Source organism: Euwallacea fornicatus, chromosome 7 (genome assembly GCF_040115645.1).
Source record: "Euwallacea fornicatus isolate EFF26 chromosome 7, ASM4011564v1, whole genome shotgun sequence".
Lineage (NCBI taxonomy): Eukaryota > Metazoa > Arthropoda > Insecta > Coleoptera > Curculionidae > Euwallacea > Euwallacea fornicatus.
In genome coordinates, this window is record NC_089547.1 from 3,824,712 (window position 1) to 3,844,755 (window position 20,044).

The 20,044-nt window shown below is 35.9% G+C and overlaps 3 protein-coding genes across 11 annotated transcripts; 2 read left to right on the top strand and 1 right to left on the bottom strand.

Moving 5' to 3' along the window:
* Positions 1-2,470: 2,470 nt before the first annotated feature.
* Positions 2,471-10,183, top strand: LOC136339923 (clavesin-1-like). Of its 4 annotated transcripts, none has more exons than XM_066283541.1 (5): positions 2,471-2,778; positions 7,736-8,085; positions 8,407-8,660; positions 8,711-8,871; positions 8,926-10,183. In XM_066283541.1, the coding sequence occupies exons 2-5, from the start codon at positions 7,764-7,766 to the stop codon at positions 9,050-9,052; spliced, it is 864 nt and encodes a 287-aa protein (XP_066139638.1). In that variant the 5' UTR covers positions 2,471-2,778; positions 7,736-7,763; the 3' UTR covers positions 9,053-10,183. The 4 variants fall into 4 exon arrangements, with proteins under 4 accessions (XP_066139638.1, XP_066139636.1, XP_066139639.1 ...); XM_066283539.1 differs by lacking the exon at positions 2,471-2,778 and adding an exon at positions 3,405-4,293; XM_066283542.1 differs by lacking the exon at positions 2,471-2,778 and adding an exon at positions 4,415-4,557.
* Positions 10,184-11,753: 1,570 nt separating this feature from the next.
* On the bottom strand, positions 11,754-15,645 carry nbs (nibrin). 3 transcript variants are annotated; one of them, XM_066283523.1, is made up of 8 exons: positions 15,580-15,645; positions 15,015-15,120; positions 14,700-14,819; positions 14,396-14,528; positions 13,868-14,280; positions 13,164-13,813; positions 12,501-13,091; positions 11,754-12,441 (listed from the first exon to the last, which is right to left on the bottom strand). In XM_066283523.1, the coding sequence occupies exons 2-8, from the start codon at positions 15,043-15,045 to the stop codon at positions 12,265-12,267; spliced, it is 2,115 nt and encodes a 704-aa protein (XP_066139620.1). In that variant the 5' UTR covers positions 15,046-15,120; positions 15,580-15,645; the 3' UTR covers positions 11,754-12,264. The 3 variants fall into 3 exon arrangements, with proteins under 3 accessions (XP_066139620.1, XP_066139621.1, XP_066139619.1); XM_066283524.1 differs by having other exon boundaries at positions 14,396-14,532; positions 14,704-14,819; positions 15,308-15,637; XM_066283522.1 differs by having other exon boundaries at positions 15,308-15,637.
* Positions 15,646-15,831: 186 nt separating this feature from the next.
* On the top strand, positions 15,832-18,822 carry LOC136339925 (androgen-induced gene 1 protein-like). Of its 4 annotated transcripts, none has more exons than XM_066283547.1 (4): positions 15,832-16,380; positions 16,451-16,675; positions 17,204-17,308; positions 17,667-18,822. In XM_066283547.1, exons 2-4 carry the CDS (start codon positions 16,517-16,519, stop codon positions 18,120-18,122), a joined length of 720 nt encoding a protein of 239 aa, XP_066139644.1. In that variant the 5' UTR covers positions 15,832-16,380; positions 16,451-16,516; the 3' UTR covers positions 18,123-18,822. The 4 variants fall into 4 exon arrangements, with proteins under 4 accessions (XP_066139644.1, XP_066139645.1, XP_066139642.1 ...); XM_066283548.1 differs by having other exon boundaries at positions 16,506-16,675; XM_066283545.1 differs by having other exon boundaries at positions 15,833-16,413; positions 16,472-16,675.
* Positions 18,823-20,044: the final 1,222 nt, after the last annotated feature.

The following is a 20,044-nucleotide window of genomic DNA, read 5'->3' on the forward strand; positions in this document are numbered from 1 at the left end:
AAGGAAAGCAAATTGTGTTCCATGGTAACGTTCTAATCTTTGTGGCAAGCACGGTACGATTTGCGAAATACCTACATAGCTGTATACAGGTACTACTATCGTAATTGTGGTTGCCTAACGTTGAATGTGATTTAGTTGTTAAAATATCAGATTACGAACCCGGAAACCGAGGCTGAACTGCTGATAAAATGTTCAATCTCTTCAAACAATCTTGTCTAGTTTGTTCTTCAGTTTAGTTTAATCAGGTTAGTTCGGGTTAATGAAGCTTAACTTCATTTCAGGTTTACTGTTATTCAGGTTGTACGCGTCAGCCTGCAGGTTTTACCGAACGCGTCCTAGATTCATCATTCAACAATGAATATTTATCGTGATAATTAAGAAAATTTCTTTTCCCACAATTTCCCATTGCATTTATTTCATACCTTGGAGCTCATCCGATCCACATCTTTTATCGCACGTGTGCGACAAAGTGTTGCTTTCAGTCCAGAAATGCGTGCAGTAAAACCGCACGCTTTCCCCTATTTTCGATTCTTAGGCGTGTCTTTAATCCCATTAATTCCAGGAAGGGTTTGCCATGTTTATTTTGCCTCTCCATGTAAGCGATGAAATAAATCATTGAAATTTCCGTAATCTTAGATCAATGTCCATCAGTTTCCGTACATCTCGTAATGCACGAAGGTGGAAGGCACCCAATACAAGCTGACCACCTCCGGATACTCGAATAAACAACTGGAAAAATGACTTACCCGCGGTCGGAACAATTGACATCGTCGTCTCCATGAAAATGGTCAAGTTTGATGTCACTTTTTTATTTTAAATTTCAGAGGAAAGTCATAAATTTTTCCGGCTTTAAAGTTCTAAATTTTATATGTGAATAGCGCTAAGCGTGCGAGATTGTTTTTGGAAATCTATCAAAATTACGAGTTGCTAATTGAAAGTGCTGAAACTGTTTGAAAATGAGCACCTCGAGGTGTCAGTCAGGAAGCAAAGACGCCGTTAGTGTTGCTTGCAAAGGGCGACGCAAGAGGTGAGACCCCGCGTTTTCTGAAATTTTTAGTCAGTTCTGAATTAGAACTTCACACCCCTTCAGTTAAAGTTTCAAGTTAAAATCTCCATATTAACAGTCGTCGTCGATCTGGAAGCTGCTCCAGAAGAAGCCGCTCTCGAAGAGGTCGCTCCAGAATCGATCGTCGCGAGAAGACACCGAGATGTCGTTCGGGGGTAAAAACAACAAACCCGTTTCTGAATTATTTGCGAGTATTCAGGAAAAGGCATTGCGGGTGGCCCCAACGTAAAGTCGCCATAGAAGGGGCCAAACGCTGGTAAGTGCCCATTGTGATATACAAGGATGATGGTTAACATCTCGGTCGCGCAGGTGTAAAATGAGCAAACAGAAAAGCCAAAAGTTTTACAAACAAGCCTATTCTGTGTGCAAACCGGGGGAAAAGAGGAGCCGAAGCGGAAGCCGCAGAAGGAGTAGGAGCAGAAGGCACAGAAGGGGGAAAAGGGGAAGCAGAAGCAGGGGCTCAGGGAGAAGGCGAAGGAACGATAAATGTCCTATGTAATAAAAATGTGTGTTATAAAGTGATACGAGTTTCATGTAACCTCAGGGGTAGTCCAACATGCAATTATCTGTAATATGGGAAATGGAAGATATATAGAGAATATATAATGTCCTTTGGAGATTTGGAATACTTGCTAGGCGTCAATTTACTCTAAAATAAATAGAATCACTTTTGCGTCCAATCTCACATGCAATCCATGCTACTTTTGTTAAAACCTCAGTTTTCTAGAAAAGATGGACTTTAAGGGGACTGGGACTCAAAATGATAACCACCGGGTTAGAAGTCCATAAGCTAGCTGGTGAGCTTTACCCATGGTCCTCTCGTTCAATAAAAATAAAGAACATTTTCAATTACCCTTCGAGCGGCCACCATTGGATGTATAGGGATACCTCGGACACTTTGGTACCAAGCTGGTCCTATACCTTGTCTGCAATGTTCAGAATAGGAGATTTGAGAAATATTTAGGCAGTTAGAATGTTCGAAATGCTCCGTTTGAAACACGAAGGGAGCCACCATTTCCGGCGCTACTGTTTCTTGATCAATTAAGTTGGAAATTTTCATTTAGCCAATTTAGCAAATTTTCGAAAGAAAATTGTGACATATGCAGTTTTCCGAAAGGAGAAAATGTACGAATTGTAGGGTTGGGTCAACGTAGGTTCCATCGCCAGTTTGAAGTAAAGTGTTTTCGTTTATCTCTCTTATCGTTATTCGTTTTTAGCCTTATGAATATCGTTATTTGTATTTTTATTTCAGCGATTCGGGTTTAAGTTCCCCGCTTCGACATGTTCACGTGATATCGCGAAGAATTTCTACAGGTGAGTTAGCTCAGAGTTGCTTCAATACTTTTGTCAGACATTTAGTATTTTTTCGTGTAGAACACGGAGGCGCCGGGTACCAACACGTACTCTTCGTAGCACTATTATTTATTGACTCGTGTCTCAATTGAGCACCATCAGGCTCGAACGTAAAAAATCAATATTAAAATCAGAAAGTGTAACATAATTCGATTGGAAACTCTTGGTGGGCGTCCTCCTCGAACTTCATTTCAATTTCTAACATCTACATACGTGCAGGACCTTTCCATCGATACAAACACACTTCACACTATCTAAATAATCCAATTTGGGAAAGTGTTGGCCAATTATCAACGCCGCTCACGTCTACGAGCTGTTGCTGATAACACTTCATTCACTATCTCGAGGATCGATTATGGGTAAGTTAGTTCGCAACATCCTCTAGAGATCTTAGTGATTGCTGAATTCGTAGAACTAGTTTTTAAACTCAAAAGTTGATTTTGTGTCGCTCACGTACTATCTATTCATTCTCGTGTTGAGCTGAGAAGTGCCTCGTGGTGCAGTGTTTGCAGCGAAGGCACGTCTCAACTTCCGCCTATACTGGCACCGATTTGGGCACTTTTATTGTTGATAAAAACCACAAACTGTCACTAATGAGAACTGCGACATGACAATACTGCTGATTACCAGCGGAAGCAGGCAGCGCTTCAACGACTTGGTGCCTGTTAAATAAGGGAGCCTGCCGGGCTCTCCATATCTATGCGAGTACGGAGGCGATTATGTTCACGAACAATAAGGTGGTGATGTTGTGGATACTAATTAATTAGGATGAACAGTTCGTTGAGGAACAAAACAGGAGTTAAATAAGGAAGAGTGCGACGAGTAGGTTTTAGAAAATATTCAGGAAGAAGTGCAAGATTGGTATATTAATGCGAAAGATTTTATATATTTATTTTTTCTTATTTAATTTTTTTTTATTAAAAAAAATTATTATTTTTCAATTCTTTAAATTTAATCATTTATAATTACTTTTTTTAGGTTCCCAAACTTTAAAAAATCTTTTCAATACTCCTTTTTGATTTTATTTAAAGTAAATCAAAAGATATCAGGAACAGCTCCAATGTTATCAATTCCAGAACCAGCGCGTCGAAAAGTACAGGGTGTACACCTATATAGTTCATTTTCCTGCATGTGCCTGGCACCGGCCGAAGTTTTCCAATGAACCGAATCGTTCGCGGCGAAAACCCCATTGCAAACAACCAGACATCTGCAGTTACACGAGGAAGCAGTCTGAAAACCTAGACCATGCCCATTGCCATCCAGCCTTCCTCGCCTCACCAACATGTACAGTATCAAAACGGTAGTACCATTACCATTTTTAGACCCAATTTGCGTCAAACTTAGACGTAACAAAATTAAAAACACGGTCCGATGACTCAATCTTCGACGTGCGCCTGACCGGCTTTACTCTTGGTTGGCCGTGCTGCTCCGATACCACGATGGTGGATACCCCCACCTGGGTTTAAATTTAAATTGTGGTTGTATAGTCTGTGAGAAAAATTGTGGTACCACAATACTGTAAGTGAATGTGTCTCTTTTCAAATGCATTTGAAATTTTTCCTTCAGTTATGTAGTACCCAAAATTCTCATTCAACTGGCAGCATTTGGCGGTTTTGAGGGGCAGTTGCGCTTATTCCGTGTAAAAAACGTGCTCAGAGTTAATACTTGCATACCTGACTGTACTTTGTTTCGTATGATGGTGGTACCCACCACGATTGACTTAACGAAACTTATTAACTTCCTGAGTCATCCACGGTTAAGTGCTGTTTAACGAATGTCCAACACCTGAATGAACTGACAACAACACCGAATGCTGATAATTCTCCCGTCAATGGGAGTTTTCTTGGTGTGAGTGCGTTGCTTCAAAGTTTCATGTAAGTACTGAACTTTTGAAAAGCTGATCATTACATAAACGAAGAATAATTTGGGCCTTTGCCGTGGCACAATTTAATTGGTAATTACCGATGTTACCTTGAGCGCACTTGGCCTGATCAGGGATTTGTGTTACAGTTTGAGTTTTTGTGTCGCAATAAGTTGATCGAAAGGAGAAAAACAGTTTTTAATGATTTTTTATGTATTTTTTGTGGTGTATTAATGGCAATTTTCTCGAGTGTTGTTTGCAGAACCCATCGAAATAGGTGAGAACGAACACTGGCAAATTCTTAAATACAGAAATGGCGACATCAAGTATTCCATAGTGCACCTCCTCTTTGAAGAAGACTTTTATCTTGCCCTTTTTAATAGTGATTAAGGCCAGTTAATCTCAAGCAACGGCTATAAGTCGCTTATAGTGATAAAAACTGAACACGCAGTATTTACTATATTCTTGTATGCAGTGCTGGTCTAAGCAAGTCTGACGCCTTGGGCGAAATTTTTATTCACTGCTCCTCTGTCCCTAAGAAAAACTGCCGACCAGGAAAGTCCGTCGCCCAACCTCGTCCTCCCCATAAGACCGGTACCGTTTGCTCGTACTTATTGATCTGCGGAAATGCGCGCGTACTCAGCTGCAGAAGATGTTAGGAGAACTCGAAAATTCATATAAGAATTAAGGTCATAGTCAAATACATTTTCGCTTTCTTTCTATTACGTCTAATTTTTCTTTTCTACGAAAGAGAAATTCAGATTATCACTGCTTTTATCGTTACCGATTTTAACGGGATTGTATGATCAATTAACAATTTTAATTAAAATTAATTGTTGCTGTTGAAGGGGGACTTGATTTGAATTAGGTTTACTCAATTCGACAATTTAGGATCCAAACAAAGGACCAGGAGAGGTTGAAGGTGGTTCGGGTTAGTTCAGGTTGCAGTGCACCTACCTAAAGTAATTTTAATCTGCTGGTCCCGGTGGGGAAACTCGGAATATAGAGAGGAAAGGCGTTTTAGCGAGTAGTTAGCAATGCCATGCGAGAATCCGGCGCTCCCTGACCGACCAAGATCGCACCCTCAATGGCCTGGTGTACATAAGAGACCATTTCCCCAACCTCCTTGAAAAAATGGTTTTAGGGCACGTGCATACAAATTGGTATTTTGGTGTTTTTTGAAAATGCTGATGTCACTGACTGGATTCGGTAGAGATAACAGTTGTGCAACTGTTGAGATTCCTGCTGCGTGATGGTTCAAATACGGGTAAATGCAGAAACAGTTATGTAACAGTATCGATGACTTTTTGGAAACATGAGCAGGGGAAAATTTTTCCACGGAGGTAACAGTTTTGCAACTGTTCATTTTATAAGCGTCTTCCCAGCTCGAATTTAAATTTTTGACAACCTAGAAGGTGGCACACAACGCACAATTTATAACACTGCCACAATCGTAAACGATTTTAAGGCTTTTATAGGCACCACCTTAACTCTTAAATTAACAACGATTTGAGCGTCATAAAAATAATACGTAATTTTGTACGGTTATTGCATTCTGTTTAACACCCACCAATTGACACTTGTAGGCAGGGCCGGCCTTAGCAAGCCTAGCGCCCCGAGCGAAACTTTTAATCACCGCCCCCTTATCACCAAGATAGGTCGCCGACCAGGAAAGTTCGCTGATCTGGGCTACTCCCCCTCAAGCCGGCACTGCCTGGTGACGTTACCAATATAATGAATTTGTCAAACGTCCTGATGTTGTTTCTATAGCAACCATGCATGCACCATAAAAATAATTTTACATATATTTTTACGTGCATAAAACATCGATTATACGACATGCGTATGATTACTGCCGAAACTTATCTATAATCGCTTGATTTCTGGACGGTTTGAAGGTAACAGAAAATTATGCAAATTAATCGATATCCGATAAGCAACGTTATCAAGCCTTATCGAAAAATTAAAACATTACCCAATTACTTAGTTATTGACAATTATCCCGGTTTTAGTCATATTTTAGCCTATTCGCGAGGGCGATAAAAAAGCCTGTAGTTTTAGTGTTAAGAAGCTTCTATTGTCGAAAATCTGGCGGAAATTAGAAGATTGTAAAGGTGTTCTGCTACTTAATACGTACCACCTAAGCCACCATCGTCCAGGATTTATTTTAAACAGGTTAGTTTTCGATATTCGCAAAATAAGCGGGTCTGCATTTTTTTGCTAAAATCGTAAAAGTTTTAATCGGACGGTTCAAACGAGGAAATCCCATGAGTTTGAAATTCATAAACAACTATTTAAAAAAATCAATTTTGAAGCGGATGCATTTAGGATCATTCAAAAATCATTAAGATTAACGGAAATACAGTCATGTTCCAATATTTGCGTATAATAATCCTGAGGCTAAAACCATACATATTACCGTGTCATATAAATTATCGCGTTTGTATCACATGTGTACGTACGGCAGATGTGTGAGTTTATGGTGTTAAATGACAACACGCGATATTGCGTAGTGACTTTAATATGTTGTGTGATTTAACTTATACAGGGCGTCCCAGGTTTTATGACCATGATTTCAAGGATGGTCAGAAAAACACATTTTCAAATGGTCTGCTCCCACTAACTCAAACGGCTTTACAGACTATCCAACGAGGTTCTCCAACTCATGCTGAGAATATAGGGGGCGATAATTTTTTCAGGGATCAGGTCTCTCTTATGACCCTAATATCTTTTGTGGTCTGGCATTGACCACTCATACAATTACATTTTTCTATAATATTTTTCTCTGTTTTTCAATTTTTAATGAGTAGAACCGGCCGGTCACCCTTAATGCACGATAAACTCTGACCAATAGGGTGGAAAATGGGAATTCGCAGTTGTCGGGAGCAACGTTCAAATCAAATGCAGCCATTGAACACCCGTAAAGACCACATCGGCGCACTCTTCATAGCGCATTCCGATAATTTGACGTCTTTCAAAAAACAATAGGGCATCACCTGCCAACTGCACATTTATGCTTTTTCTTAATGTGTCAAAAAACAACGACACAGCGATGGTGTTATTTTTTTTACTATGTAGAATTGGAGAGATGCAATTTTAGTTGAGAAAATGAATCTTAAAATACTCTTTAAAACATTCCTGACGCTTTGATAATTGCTCCAATCATTATTATTGATGCTCAATGAGAACACAGTTGTAGATGAGAAAAGGCAAGCGGATTTATGTTAAACTATGTTAAATATTCCGCTTGAATGATAAAGGCCATTTATTATATATATACCCCCTTAAGGAACTAATATTTACACAAAAGAATTTTAACGTTGTACCATTGTTCAGATTAACTGACTATGGGACAATAAAGCGCATGATATATTGCACCTCATAAGTTAAAAAACCTTATCTTCCCCGGCTAATTTAAATACATGTAATCAACATACCTAATCCAAAAATTTTAGGTTGTCGTAGATCTTCGTCAGTTCCGACATGGCAGAGTACATAGATTATGGTTGGCGAACCAACAACCTGATTGCCCATTCCCTAAACAAGACTCTTTACAAAAATCTGACAGCTAATGACAGAGACGTCGCTGCTAGGGCTTTGAGAGACTTAGTGAAATGTAGTGATGAGTGCCACGATGTGGATTGGGAGGATAAGACTTTGCAGAAGTTCCTCTTTGCCAGGAAGTTTGTGCTTGAGGACAGTTTCGAGCTGCTGAAGAATTATTGTTCTTATAGAAGTAGGAATCCTGACATTTTCAGAGATTTGAGTTTGAATGCAGAGGATGTGAGGAGAGCTTTAGAAAATGGTAAGTGACCGGTGATAAATATCAGTGAGCAACGGGACAGTATACATGTTTCGATTTGAGGAGATTTGCGAGCCCTAATGCTTTTCCATTCAGCAGGAAAATCAGACTTTTAATTTCATTTACGCCATTCTGTCCAGAATTTTTTTTTGTAATGAAAAATTATATATATATTTTTTAAGTAAAATGCAATTGTTCTGACTTTTTTCTCTTTCGACAAACATGTTACAGAGACTCGTCTTCCCCGCAGATTTTCAGAGGTTTCGCCATTAATTTATCATAATTTCGTTTTCACGCCATAAAATCGAATTCCTTCCTTTTTAGGTTTACCAGGAGTCCTAAAGGATAAAGACCGGAAGGGCCGCTGCATATTGCTGTTAACAGCCAACAACTGGGACTGCAGCTACACTATATTATCAATATACAGAGCGATGCTAGTTTGCCTGGAACACTTGACCAATGATCTGCATAACCAAGCCAACGGATTCGTAGTTATTGTCGACTGGACGGAATTCTCTTACAAACAAACCACACAATTGAAACCGTCCATCTTGAGGCTTATGATTGAAGGTTTACAGGTAAAATCCTCATTGTTTTTGCTATGCCAAATTAACAAGGAGAATTTTAGGACTGCTTTCCCGCAAGATTTAAAGGGATTCATTTTATTGGTCAGCCGTGGTATGTAGATGCAGCTCTCACAGTTACCAAACCGTTCTTACATGAGGAAATTAAAGAGAGGATTTTTAGTCATGGTAATAACTTGAGTACTTTACATGAGCTGGTGCACAAGTAAGCTAGTCTGTCGGGGGAATTCTAAGGAAATGTAGAATTTTCGCTTTCCAGAGATGTTCTTCCTGCAGAGTTGGGAGGTGAAAAACCAAGCTATAATCCTAGGTCCTTCTTGGATTCCCTGGACCAGAAAGTCAAAAATGATTCTATAATAAATAATAAGGAAAATGGTGGATCATAGTAAAGGATATTAAGAGTAAAAGAAGACAATATTAGAACTTGCAACGTTTACTTGTGATATTAAATATTTATTAAATTCTTATAGTAAGGTTTTTACGTACAGAGGAGTGTTCAGAGAATTCAAAAATGTGTTCGATAATAATTCGTAGTTCGATAGATTAAGGCACTGACTTAAAGAATTGTTGTATATTTAAACAAATTGGTGAACGTCGTCCCCTTATAAGTTAGGTGTGTAGGCATTAGGCCGCATTGTACGAATGAAATTTCTTGATATAATTCTCCTCAAGTAATTTCAAATAAAAGTATCTGCTAAGTTTTTAAATAATGGATAGTTAGGCACAATAACAGAATACCGCATCGCGGCCCCTATGTTACGACAGCAGTTACACGACCACTACCGAGAAATATCAATCACGAAAAGACTCACAATTTTTTTGTCTCAAATTCTTGTAAAAAAGAAAATTGCCCTTCCAAAATTAGGCGAAACTGATTTTTAATGAATTGGACACATTCCAGAGGCGTAGGATTAATAGTAATATACAACATAGGTTTAGGGATTTTATTTAGAAATATCGCCATAGGTACAGAGGGTGTCCATTTGAAAACTACCCACTCCTATTACCTCGAAACGGGATAAAAAAATTTTAATCGACGGATTACCGCGATTTTATTATCGAAAGGACACAACTTTTGTGTAGAATTCACTGCGCCTCTTATAACTCTCCACCCCACCTTCTTAAATATCTTAAATGGTAAATGATGTCAAGAGGTACAACATTTTAAAGGGTTCTTCAACCTTTACATTTAAGTATTTCATATTGATACATTCGACTGTTGGATTATCAAGCTGGGCGTCTTTAATCATTCGAAAATAATTTTTTTCTATTAGAGTTTTAGTACCGCTGGAATTAAGATTTTTAAAAATTTAAACTTGTCTTATGATTAAGAAATTGTTGTAACATATTGATTTATGATCAAAAGAAAATATGCATTAAACACTGAAGCAAATACTTATTAATTTAATACACTTTCTTGATCCTACAATATGAACTTCTATGTAGAATATGCATTTTTTATTATCTATTTTTGTGTGCAATGGAATGCCTTTTCAATAAATTTTAACATTATCTTGCTTGGATTGTGCTCAATTTTAAGTGTAAGAAGGTTTTAAAGACAAATAAATGACATCTTCGTTGATAGTGTTAAATTTTAAATTAGTATTGTTCTTGAAAAACATCCGACTTCAATTTCCGTCTTTTTAGAATAGGAAATTTATTTTTTTATTCTTTCGGAATAAGTTTGAGTAACGAAATTACTGCATTCAATTCGCAAATTTTGTCCCTTTTTATTAAATCTGAAAACATCGCATATTTCTTCCTATAGTGTATCGATTTTCAATACCGATCAGCTGTACCCTTTACAAAGGGCAGGTAGTACTGATATCACTTCGCAGATGATTCAGTCAAATGTTAGCGCGGCGACGAGGCGGACGTGCGTGATGCGCTCTGCATTAATAGTCGGGAAAACCGGGTTTTCTTTTGTTTTAAAGACTTGAGGTACGCCGCTACTATATCCACGGCTTACTTCATGAAAGGGGGTACTTTTTAACGGGTTTAACTGTCATTTTGTGACTGAAAGTGGGTGTTGATGACGTAATTATGATTCATGCTTTCAATGTTTGGGGGTGAGTTTTGATCATTGTTTCTTGTGGATTACAATTGGACAGCCAGGTCAATGAGACGACCTAATTAGAATATCGCTTGAAAGTCGGAATTATATGGAATTTTAGTTTTTTTGAAAGTAACTTGGCCGAAGAATGATATTCCAACTTGAGCTGTTTCCAAGATCATTTTTTTTGTGTTTCGGGTCCCAACTGTGCGCGTCTCTGCTTCAGCTCGACATTGACTCTACACTCTAATTGATTTGAACATTCTTTTTAGAAATTAATATTGATTTTTTTGTTTCAGATCCCAATTGTGTACGCCTCTGCTTCAAATCGACATTGATTCCACACTCTAATTGATTTGAACATTCTTTTTAGAAATTAATATTGATTTTTTTCTTCCAGATCCCACCTGTGTGCGCTTCTGCTTCAAATCGACATTGATTCCACTCTCTAATTGATTTTAACATTCTTTTTAGAATTTAATATGAAACTCTAATTTGAAGTTTTTATTCAAAAATTAATATAATTTTTTTCTGTTTAAGGTTTCCGCTACGTGTGCCTCTGTCTCAAGTCAAAATTAATTCGATACTCTAATTTGAAGTTTTTTTCAGAAACTAATATTGGTTTGTGTGTTAAATCCAAAACGGTTCTGTGACTTACATTAGAATTAGGATTTCTAGCATTCAAAATTTCCGTCGTTCTTCTTGTGCATCTTCCTGGCTCTTCATACATAAAAATTATTTCAGTTTTTGCTGAACTACGTATACCATATTTAAAATTAAAGTCACAATAACACACCAGGTGTCGCAATAAATTTTAACTGATTTGAAGAAGTATTAATGTCGGCCCAGCACCACGCAAAGCAAGCATTAACGTGCAAGATAATATCAAAATTTAACAATAGATAAAAAAAAACTTTATATTTTGCATAGATATTCTTTTTCGAGGACTGAAGTTGTTTATTAGATACATATGTGGTTCACTGCTTAATGTATCTTTTCTTCTGATGGTGGTCTCGACAAGCAATAAGTCAATAGATAGTAAATTGATTTATTACCACATCTTAATCACAAGACATGTTTCAATAAAAAAATTCTTAGTTTCAACGTTATCAAGATTCTAACAGGAAACATGATTTTAAAATGCGCATAGACGCCTAATTCGATAAAGTAACTAATACGATAAGAACAACAAAATGCAAACGATGAAAAGCTTTTTGAAATGATGTATCACTTAACTCCCTTTAGCATTTAAGGTATTTGCGAAGGTGACTTTGCGAGTAAAGGGTTGAAAGAGACATGGTGATTTCTATACAAAATTGTTTCCTTTTAACAACAAAATCGACGTGGCGAAATAATAGGAGTGGCAAGTTTTCAAATTGACGCTCTGTATAAACTATAAATAACATGTGACGAAAGTGTCTGTTTCGATCTATACATCCTGCAATTTGACATCAATAGAATTTTTCAATGTCAAAGCAATAATTCATTGGAGAACAAAATGCCCTTAAAGCATACATAATGATAATTTAACAATATACTTAAAACTTAAAAAATTATTTTCTTATTACTTCGTTGTCTGTTTACTATGATTTGAGGCTTTTCTTCTGATTCGCTTTCACTCAGAGAAAAGTCGAGTTCTGCGGCATTTACACCGGTCCCTGGTCCGTGTTTTATAAATTTATGTCTAGCCATAATAGTAATTTGGGGATGTAACGGTTGAACCTTAAAATTGACGCGTATTTGAGATATTACTGACTAATTAACTGTCAAATAATACTTACTTTTTTAAATCTCTTAAAGTTCTTTTGATTCTCAACACTATCAGTAGATGTGTTAGAGACCCTGCAAGTAGAAGCTCGCTCGTAGCGAGGCATAAAATTTACTGTAACACAATTCCTGAATATTTTTGAAATCTCTGCCAATTCTGGGTCTTCTTCTTTCACAGTAGAATTAGTATTATTTTTAATACTGTTATTCTTTGACTTCCAACTGGCCTGTAGTACACTGTTTTTGAAATGAAACGACACCGCTGAGCTATTCTTTTTACTTGTGGATTCGTCAACTTTTGTTTGTCTTATTGCTACCGGTTCATTAATTTCATTTTTTACTCTAGGACAAGAGCTAATATTCATAATATCCTCGAAAGGGTTCTTTTCATTTCCAACAGATACAGTTTCAATCTTTATGGATTCCACAATATCTTGAAAATTGTGTTTCGAAGATCTCATCATTTCAAAAGGATTTCCATCACACTGAGTTTTTTGTTTCTTGTTTGTTGTGGTTCTAATAAGAGCGAATGGATTTAATTTCAGTGGTTTGGATGTGTCATCGCTGTCTGGGGCTTTTCGCTTCTGCGATTGATATGGAGTTTCCTTAAAGTAATTCATTAACTAATTTTTTTAAACAACATTTAAAAACATTAAATAATCATAAATATGATTTACCTCATAAGTTTTACTGCCAGCAGTACTAAGATTTTGGAAAGCTTTAATTCCAGCAGCCTCATTCAGTTTTGTTGAAGTTCCACTTTCAGCAGTACTATTAAGATTCTTCTGTGCACTGAGAAACGTTTTAATTGAAGATTGCTTGCTATCCGCTTTGCGACTTTTTTCCTTACTTTCCTTTTCTATTTTCTTCCTTTTTGCTTTTGGAGATTTAATTTCAATGCCAGCCCTCTTAGCTACACTAGCAGCTCCACTATAAAGCTCTAAATTAAGATCCATTAAATCTGGATCTACCGAAGCTGGAATTATTCTCTCAGTCTTTACCCCTGAAGGGCCAGGCAATTCATCCTGCGATTGCGTTTCGGGAGCCAACATACGCAACGTCGGTCTCTTTGAAATATTTGCACCAAATACTTCTGCCATTCTATTGAATTTGGGGTTACAGTTTTTCTCACAGGAACAATAGGCTAAAGCGAGAGCTATTTCCTTGAGTGGAATTAAACGTTTTTTTTGTTTAGCCAAGTTTTTAATAATGACATCAAAGGATGGGTTTGTTTCCTCATTGTTGGTAGTTATAAAGATGTGTTCCTCTTCACTGTGGTTGTCAAACATCGATTTTAGGTCATCTTTCCACGTAATGGAGGTCCCCCCTATGATAACTTTCTAGAAGAATCCAAGAAACAACTAAAAATTATGATTCGTACCACAACTCTTAATAAGTTCCTCTATTTGTTTCTTTGAATCTGGATCCAAAAACACAAACACTTTATGTTGAAACAATGTCCGTCTCCTTGTGTCAAATTTATTCTGAAACCCACGCAACATCTGTTCTCCAACTGGTGGCTTGTTATATTCATTAATATCTGGAATCTTTCCTTTTTCTGAGATGCTTTTTGCATAATCATAAAAATAATCTTGGGATACTATGTGTTTTTCATCCACTAATGCTTGTAAAACTTTAATGGTCAAAATTAGTTTCTCTACTACTAGATGGGTGCATTTATCGGACCACTTATCTACATATTTTCCTCTACATTTGTCAAGAGCCTCTTTCAATTTGTTTCTTTTCTCTATATTTAATGCACTTGATGAGGCAACAATAGCATATGATTCAAAGCTAAAAAGAAAGAATTTATGTAACTTTCGTTATTTAAAAAAGTTTTTGGAAATATTAATATTTTCTAGAGAATATACACCTTTGATTCTGTTGCCTTTTTAACTTACAAACTTACTGAAATTTGCTGTTCTGACAACCAAACTGAATCAAATCCATGTGATTTAATCTAATTTCAACATTAGGTGCTATCTCAACACCTTTATGATAGGTAAGGTATCTAGAGTTACAGTCTTGTAATGTAACTTGATCTCCCTAAAATCAAACATTTATATTGAACAATAACATGTAATGGGTTTCCACAAAAAAACCTCGATCAACTGGCAATACATTTTGATATGGAACTGGTGCCAGTGGTAGGTACCTCTGTACTCTAATTCAATTTCCTCAATTGGTGTTATTGCATTATTGCACATATAAACTTACCTTAATTTTTAACTTTGCATGTTCCCTACTTATAGACTTATCATCCAGTATGAGAATGTCACAGTTTTTCCTGCCAATGGTGCATTCTCCTTTATCTGGGAGATAGATTATTTCTCCTAATGATAGAAAATATGTTTGAGAGTGTGATATATCTTAATATTAAATTCTGAAATGTAAATAAGTTTATTAGGAAAATTATAAACTTATTTGCATTTTAAAAATTTCATGTAATTTATATATATATATATATATACAATCTTTATTATAAATTCGACATTATTAAGAGGATGTGGCAGATGTGTTGAACTTACCATTTTCAACATTTGATAGCAGGAAAATCATGATTCTTAGGTTCTTTAAAGCTCACCAAATTGGAGTCTTATTTGGATTTACATAAAACATAACCTTAGTTTTTCACTGAAACAAATTTACATGTAACATTTTCAAAAAAGTACTTTGTATAAAAGGTGTAGAGTCTTATCTCAAGATATGAGCACATCATAATATGGAATAAATGAAGGTATTCACAAAAAGCGCGATGAACCAAACTTGTGCTTTTTTTAATAGAACACCCTATATATACTTGTGGTTTTCATAATATTACCTTTATTTTCTAGCAAATCACGAATATCTTTTTCCACCCTATATTGATCTTATTCGTGTTTTTCTACTCGCTCCTCGCCTAAATCACAGAAATGTTTCGCTTTTAATAAGTTCCATTCTACTTTATTCAAACTTAAAACTCAAGACCTGTTTGGGTTGTAAAGAATTTACAAATTTTTCAATAATAACAGTATTTTATAAGACAATCAAACGCTAAACAAAAAGCACTAACGACGTCTTATTAATAATAATTATACAATAACAATTTCGTACAAATTCACAAAATAAAGATTTGCATACAACTCGATCACGGGAGAGAAGTTTCAACATTTTTTTAATTTCTGTCACCCCTCAGTCATGACAACACACAGCCATTCCCTACCAAGCTATGAATTTGAAAAAAAACTATGGTGCTAAATGTGGCAACAATGTATAAATCAACGACGATATTTACTTACTTTGCATAGGTATTAATGAAAATTTCTTAAAGCCAAAGACACGCATTGCGTATTTATATTTGTCAACAAATATATCTATTAAAGAGGCAAAAGCATTTTACATGGAAGAAATATAAAAAATCTGATTTTCTATCATTGGCTAGCTAATTTTTTAGTTCCACTCGCTTTATACTTTTGCTTCTAAAATTTAAACATTGATCCACTGTGCCGTGACCTTTGTATTGTGATAGAAGATGACAACTGTAAATATATATTTTAGACAACTAAATCTCCAAGGGTCGGTAATGTCACATAAAAATAGTGGCATATTTTATAACTAAAAGTTAAACTGTATGTTAACATTTTGTTATTGAATAGCAAATTTATCGAATTAGAAAATCTGGCCCTAAGTCAGATATTTCCAACTTAACCTTTAATAATCTCATATCGAATTTTTAACAACCTTGAAAGTGTTGGTAGTAATTTGTTATGAGCGATTAATTCCTCATATCCAAAATGATTTCTATAGCTTTTTCTACAATTTGCTGTTGCTCGATGATTGGTTCAAGTACCTAGCTGAGCAAAGTCGATTTGATTGATCAAAGCCTGCAATTCCTCAATTTGTTGTAGGTAAGAGGTAAGTGAAGCACTTCATTACAGATGATCTCAGGCATTACGTTCGTTAATTGGTTTTCTGTTTTATACACCTGTTGAAACTTGTGTTTCAGTATATTAAACGTCCACAAAACGTTGTATGTGTAGGTAGCAAGAACATGGGCATTCCAGCAATAGCACACCTGCTCATAGCAGCCCACTTTTGGTTTGGCTGCTATTATGACTGGAATTTTGTAAAAATTCCCGCTGAAATAGCAGACTTAGGAGACAACTTGCTAAATACACACAAGTTGAAATTTTTGACTTACTGGGATGCCGTAAGTAGTCATTTTTTTTAAAGTTCCAAATAAAATTCTGAATGATTATTTTGTAATAAATGATTGCTTCAATTGAGTTGAGATACCATAACTCTGATAAGGATTAACAAATTTTCAGACCTATCTGGTATGCACTAACTTACAGCATTATAAGAATGCCATTCAGATGAAATTGAAAGCCAAATAATACAGGAGTCTCAAACAGATATCATATTTTTTTTCCATATTTGGTCTGGTTTCACTGGTAAAGTTGAACAATATTTCCTAAAGTAACCAAAATGATGTCACACATATTATTAACAATGTTGCTAGAAGTGATTGTTTTTTTCTGAAAAATGTGCTGGGGAAATGGGGCTGTTGAATTTATGTAAAACATGCCAATTGCTTTTCAAGGCTGACTGGGGATCTTTTTCTATTGATTTGCGAAGAAGCTGCTAAATTTTTATATTCTCATGACCTTCATTAATAATTCTATAAGTTCTTTATATTGGGTTAATATATATTGTTTAATAATTATTATTGTTTCAGTTGCTGCAGTCTATATTTTTTACAATATGCTTCCTCAATGACATTTTCGGTACAAACGATGAAAATCCAAAAACAAAACCGATCATTAGAAAAATGAAAGACGTTGTAAGTATGAAATTTTTCATCATTCATTCATTAAAAAAAAACTATGATCATGTTTAACCTTAGTTATTTGTATCAATCAGGAACAGAATACTAAAATTGGCTTATGTATAGGTGGCTCTTGTCTTTGTGGACCATTTTGGTTGTTAAGAAAGATGGATAGATGAGATTTCCTCATAAATTTTTACATATATATGTGTTATTGATTTCAATTTTTTGTGATTTGATCTATTGCTTCTCATACGTCATCTCACATTCATTTGTAAGAATCTCATCCATCTGTCGCCTGCTCGTAACTGAGTTACTGCATAAAAAACTTAAAAATAGGACAGCTTGTACAAATTTTCTTCCCTCTTTGCAGATGCTCCCAGTTTTAGCATTTCCCCTTTCAATGTTCGTGGGTCTCACGTTTTGGGGTTTATACGCCGTAAATCGAGAGTTGGTCTTCCCGAAAATTATCGACCAGTTCTTTCCCACCTGGCTCAACCACCTAATGCACACTAATATAATGATTTTCACTCTCATGGAAACACTGTTGTCTTACCGAAAATATCCGTCCAGAAAAGTAGGCCTTTCCATTTTTGTATTATTCATGTTATCGTACCTGGTATGGATAGTTTATTTACATTCCTACACTAATAAGTGGGTTTATCCCGTATTAAATATTCTCAGTTTTCCCTTCAGAATAGTGTTTTTCCTTTCAAATTTTGTTTTCGCAGTGATTGTCTACGTTTTAGGGGAGAAAATTAATAACTTTAGGTGGGGAAAGCGGGCAGTTATTATTAGTGGTAAAACACGCAAACAAAAGAAGAACTAGAGGATTGAAAAATAGGAATATGTAAAGTTAAATCTTGATTCTTAGGGAAAAATGTTGTGATATTTATACAGTTTTTAACAAAATTTTAGGTATGAAATTCTGGTGAAAAAATGTTTTTCAATTTCTAGCTTTGAAAACATCATTATTGAGTACGTTAAATAACTGCGAAATAGGTTTTCCCGCCTGTTTTTTAGAACAGCTAAATAACAGGTTAATAATGATTAGTATACTGCTCATTATTTACCTAGGGAGATAATGAAAAATAATCCAGAATGTCGTCATTTTCTCCATTGCTACTTTACTTACTTATGGTCGCTACGGAAACGAATGTTAAATGTCATCGTCGCTGTTGCTTTGAATTTAATTTATACTATGCTATGTTAATATTAGATATGTTAATTGTAATTTTGTAAAATTTAATAGTGGAAAAAATCGTGTCTACTGTAATAACAATGAATGTAATTTGCTCTCTTCATTATGCTTTGTGAAATATTTTAATATTGCATAAAACAAGTACCGCTCCTTGCCATGACCCTAGTCCATAATGCAGGAATAGTCAGTATCAAGCACTTACCTACTTATAAGAAAACTAAGAATCAAAAGCATTGTTTTGATTTTATTTAATAACTTAAAACCCTTTTAAGCAGTTAGAAACTGACTAATTATGAATTTACACATTAAATGGAATTTGAGAATAAAACCTCTTTTTTAATTATTTCTGAATGTCAAAACGTTTTAATTTCGTAAATTATCATCAGAAGTACTATTTTTAGGCAATGGTTTAAGTGTGGTTCCAGCTCAACCAGTCATGGCCCGATTGCAGTGAAACGTGATTTGAAATAGATAAGTAACTCGTAAATATTGCCGCATGGCGGCAGATGCACTGTCGCTAGAAACTTCTGCTTCTTTGACTTCATAGAAAATGGCTCCTCCTTATCTGAACTTGTTTGTAAAAGAAGGACAGAAGTTAGGACAAATACCAATAGCATCATTGAACCGAAGATTTATTTCCTACGAGAAATACATCCTTTAGTTATAGCCAATCACATGTCTACATGTGGCAAAGTTATGTGAAATTTGCTTCCTCTCTGTTAGTGCTATCATGAGCTAGAAAAAGACACGATGAATCTCCTCAGGTGATCGTCCACTTAAATAGAACTTCAGCGTTTAATTGTGACAATATCTGGGTCAGCCGATAGCTTAAATGGCTAAACAAATTCTTTCACTTTCTACCCTTCCGACAGATAGGAGTGTGTCCGGGAGATTCCAACTGTCCCGGTTTCAACAAGAGACTTTAGCTAAAACCCGCAGCCATGTCCCTCGGCAAACTTCAAAAACAGGTAAATATCCTCTCCCCATTACAGCAAAATCCCCAAGCGTGTTGCACCATCTATTCAAACTCCCTTGTCGCGATAAGTTAAGCTCCATTTCAGCATTTTCTCAGATAAAGTACGTCATGGCTTTCATCGAGCAAAAGACCAATGAAAAAGCTGAAGAAAATGATTCCAAAGGCTGACGCTGAGCAAGAATTCAACGTTGAAAAAGGCGCCTGGTGCCATTACAGAGACTCAAAGTCATGGAGCATTGTTCAAAGGAGAAGCGTGTGGAGTTGTGTAAAGAAAATATTAATTGAATACTGCAAGAATTCGTGTTAAAGCTCCGTGAAAGAAGGGGGTGATGGTTATTGCGGCTTTTGACGCTTTGAAGGTACTCACTCAGGCATTTAGGGTACACCAATAATTCGTATATTTCTCGAAGATGAAAATCATAACAGAAAATTTGCTGGTGCGAATTTTTCTCCTCAAGAACCGCTCAATACCAATTTCATATTCATATTGGAGGCTTCCCAAACTGATAATGCAGAACGTCTCACAGTCGTGCTCAATGTGCTCACACTCATTGAATTCCGCAATGATTTTCGC

Excerpts from the sequence above, each read along its gene's own strand:
- LOC136339923 (XM_066283541.1), top strand. The coding sequence starts at position 7,764 with ATGGCAGAGTACATAGATTATGGTTGGCGAACCAACAACCTGATTGCC. Across the intron at positions 8,086-8,406 it reads GAGGAGAGCTTTAGAAAATG|GTTTACCAGGAGTCCTAAAG; the intron begins GTAAGTGACCGG and ends CTTCCTTTTTAG. Across the intron at positions 8,661-8,710 it reads TTATGATTGAAGGTTTACAG|GACTGCTTTCCCGCAAGATT; the intron begins GTAAAATCCTCA and ends GGAGAATTTTAG.
- nbs (XM_066283523.1), bottom strand. The coding sequence starts at position 15,045 with ATGATTTTCCTGCTATCAAATGTTGAAAATG. Across the intron at positions 14,529-14,699 it reads AAAGTTAAAAATTAAGGTAA|ATCAAGTTACATTACAAGAC; the intron begins GTTTATATGTGC and ends GATTTTAGGGAG. Across the intron at positions 13,814-13,867 it reads GGAACTTATTAAGAGTTGTG|GGGGGACCTCCATTACGTGG; the intron begins GTACGAATCATA and ends AAGTTATCATAG.
- LOC136339925 (XM_066283547.1), top strand. The coding sequence starts at position 16,517 with ATGGGCATTCCAGCAATAGCACACCTGCTCATAGCAGCCCACTTTTGG. Across the intron at positions 16,676-17,203 it reads TTTTGACTTACTGGGATGCC|TTGCTGCAGTCTATATTTTT; the intron begins GTAAGTAGTCAT and ends TTATTGTTTCAG. Across the intron at positions 17,309-17,666 it reads TTAGAAAAATGAAAGACGTT|ATGCTCCCAGTTTTAGCATT; the intron begins GTAAGTATGAAA and ends CCCTCTTTGCAG.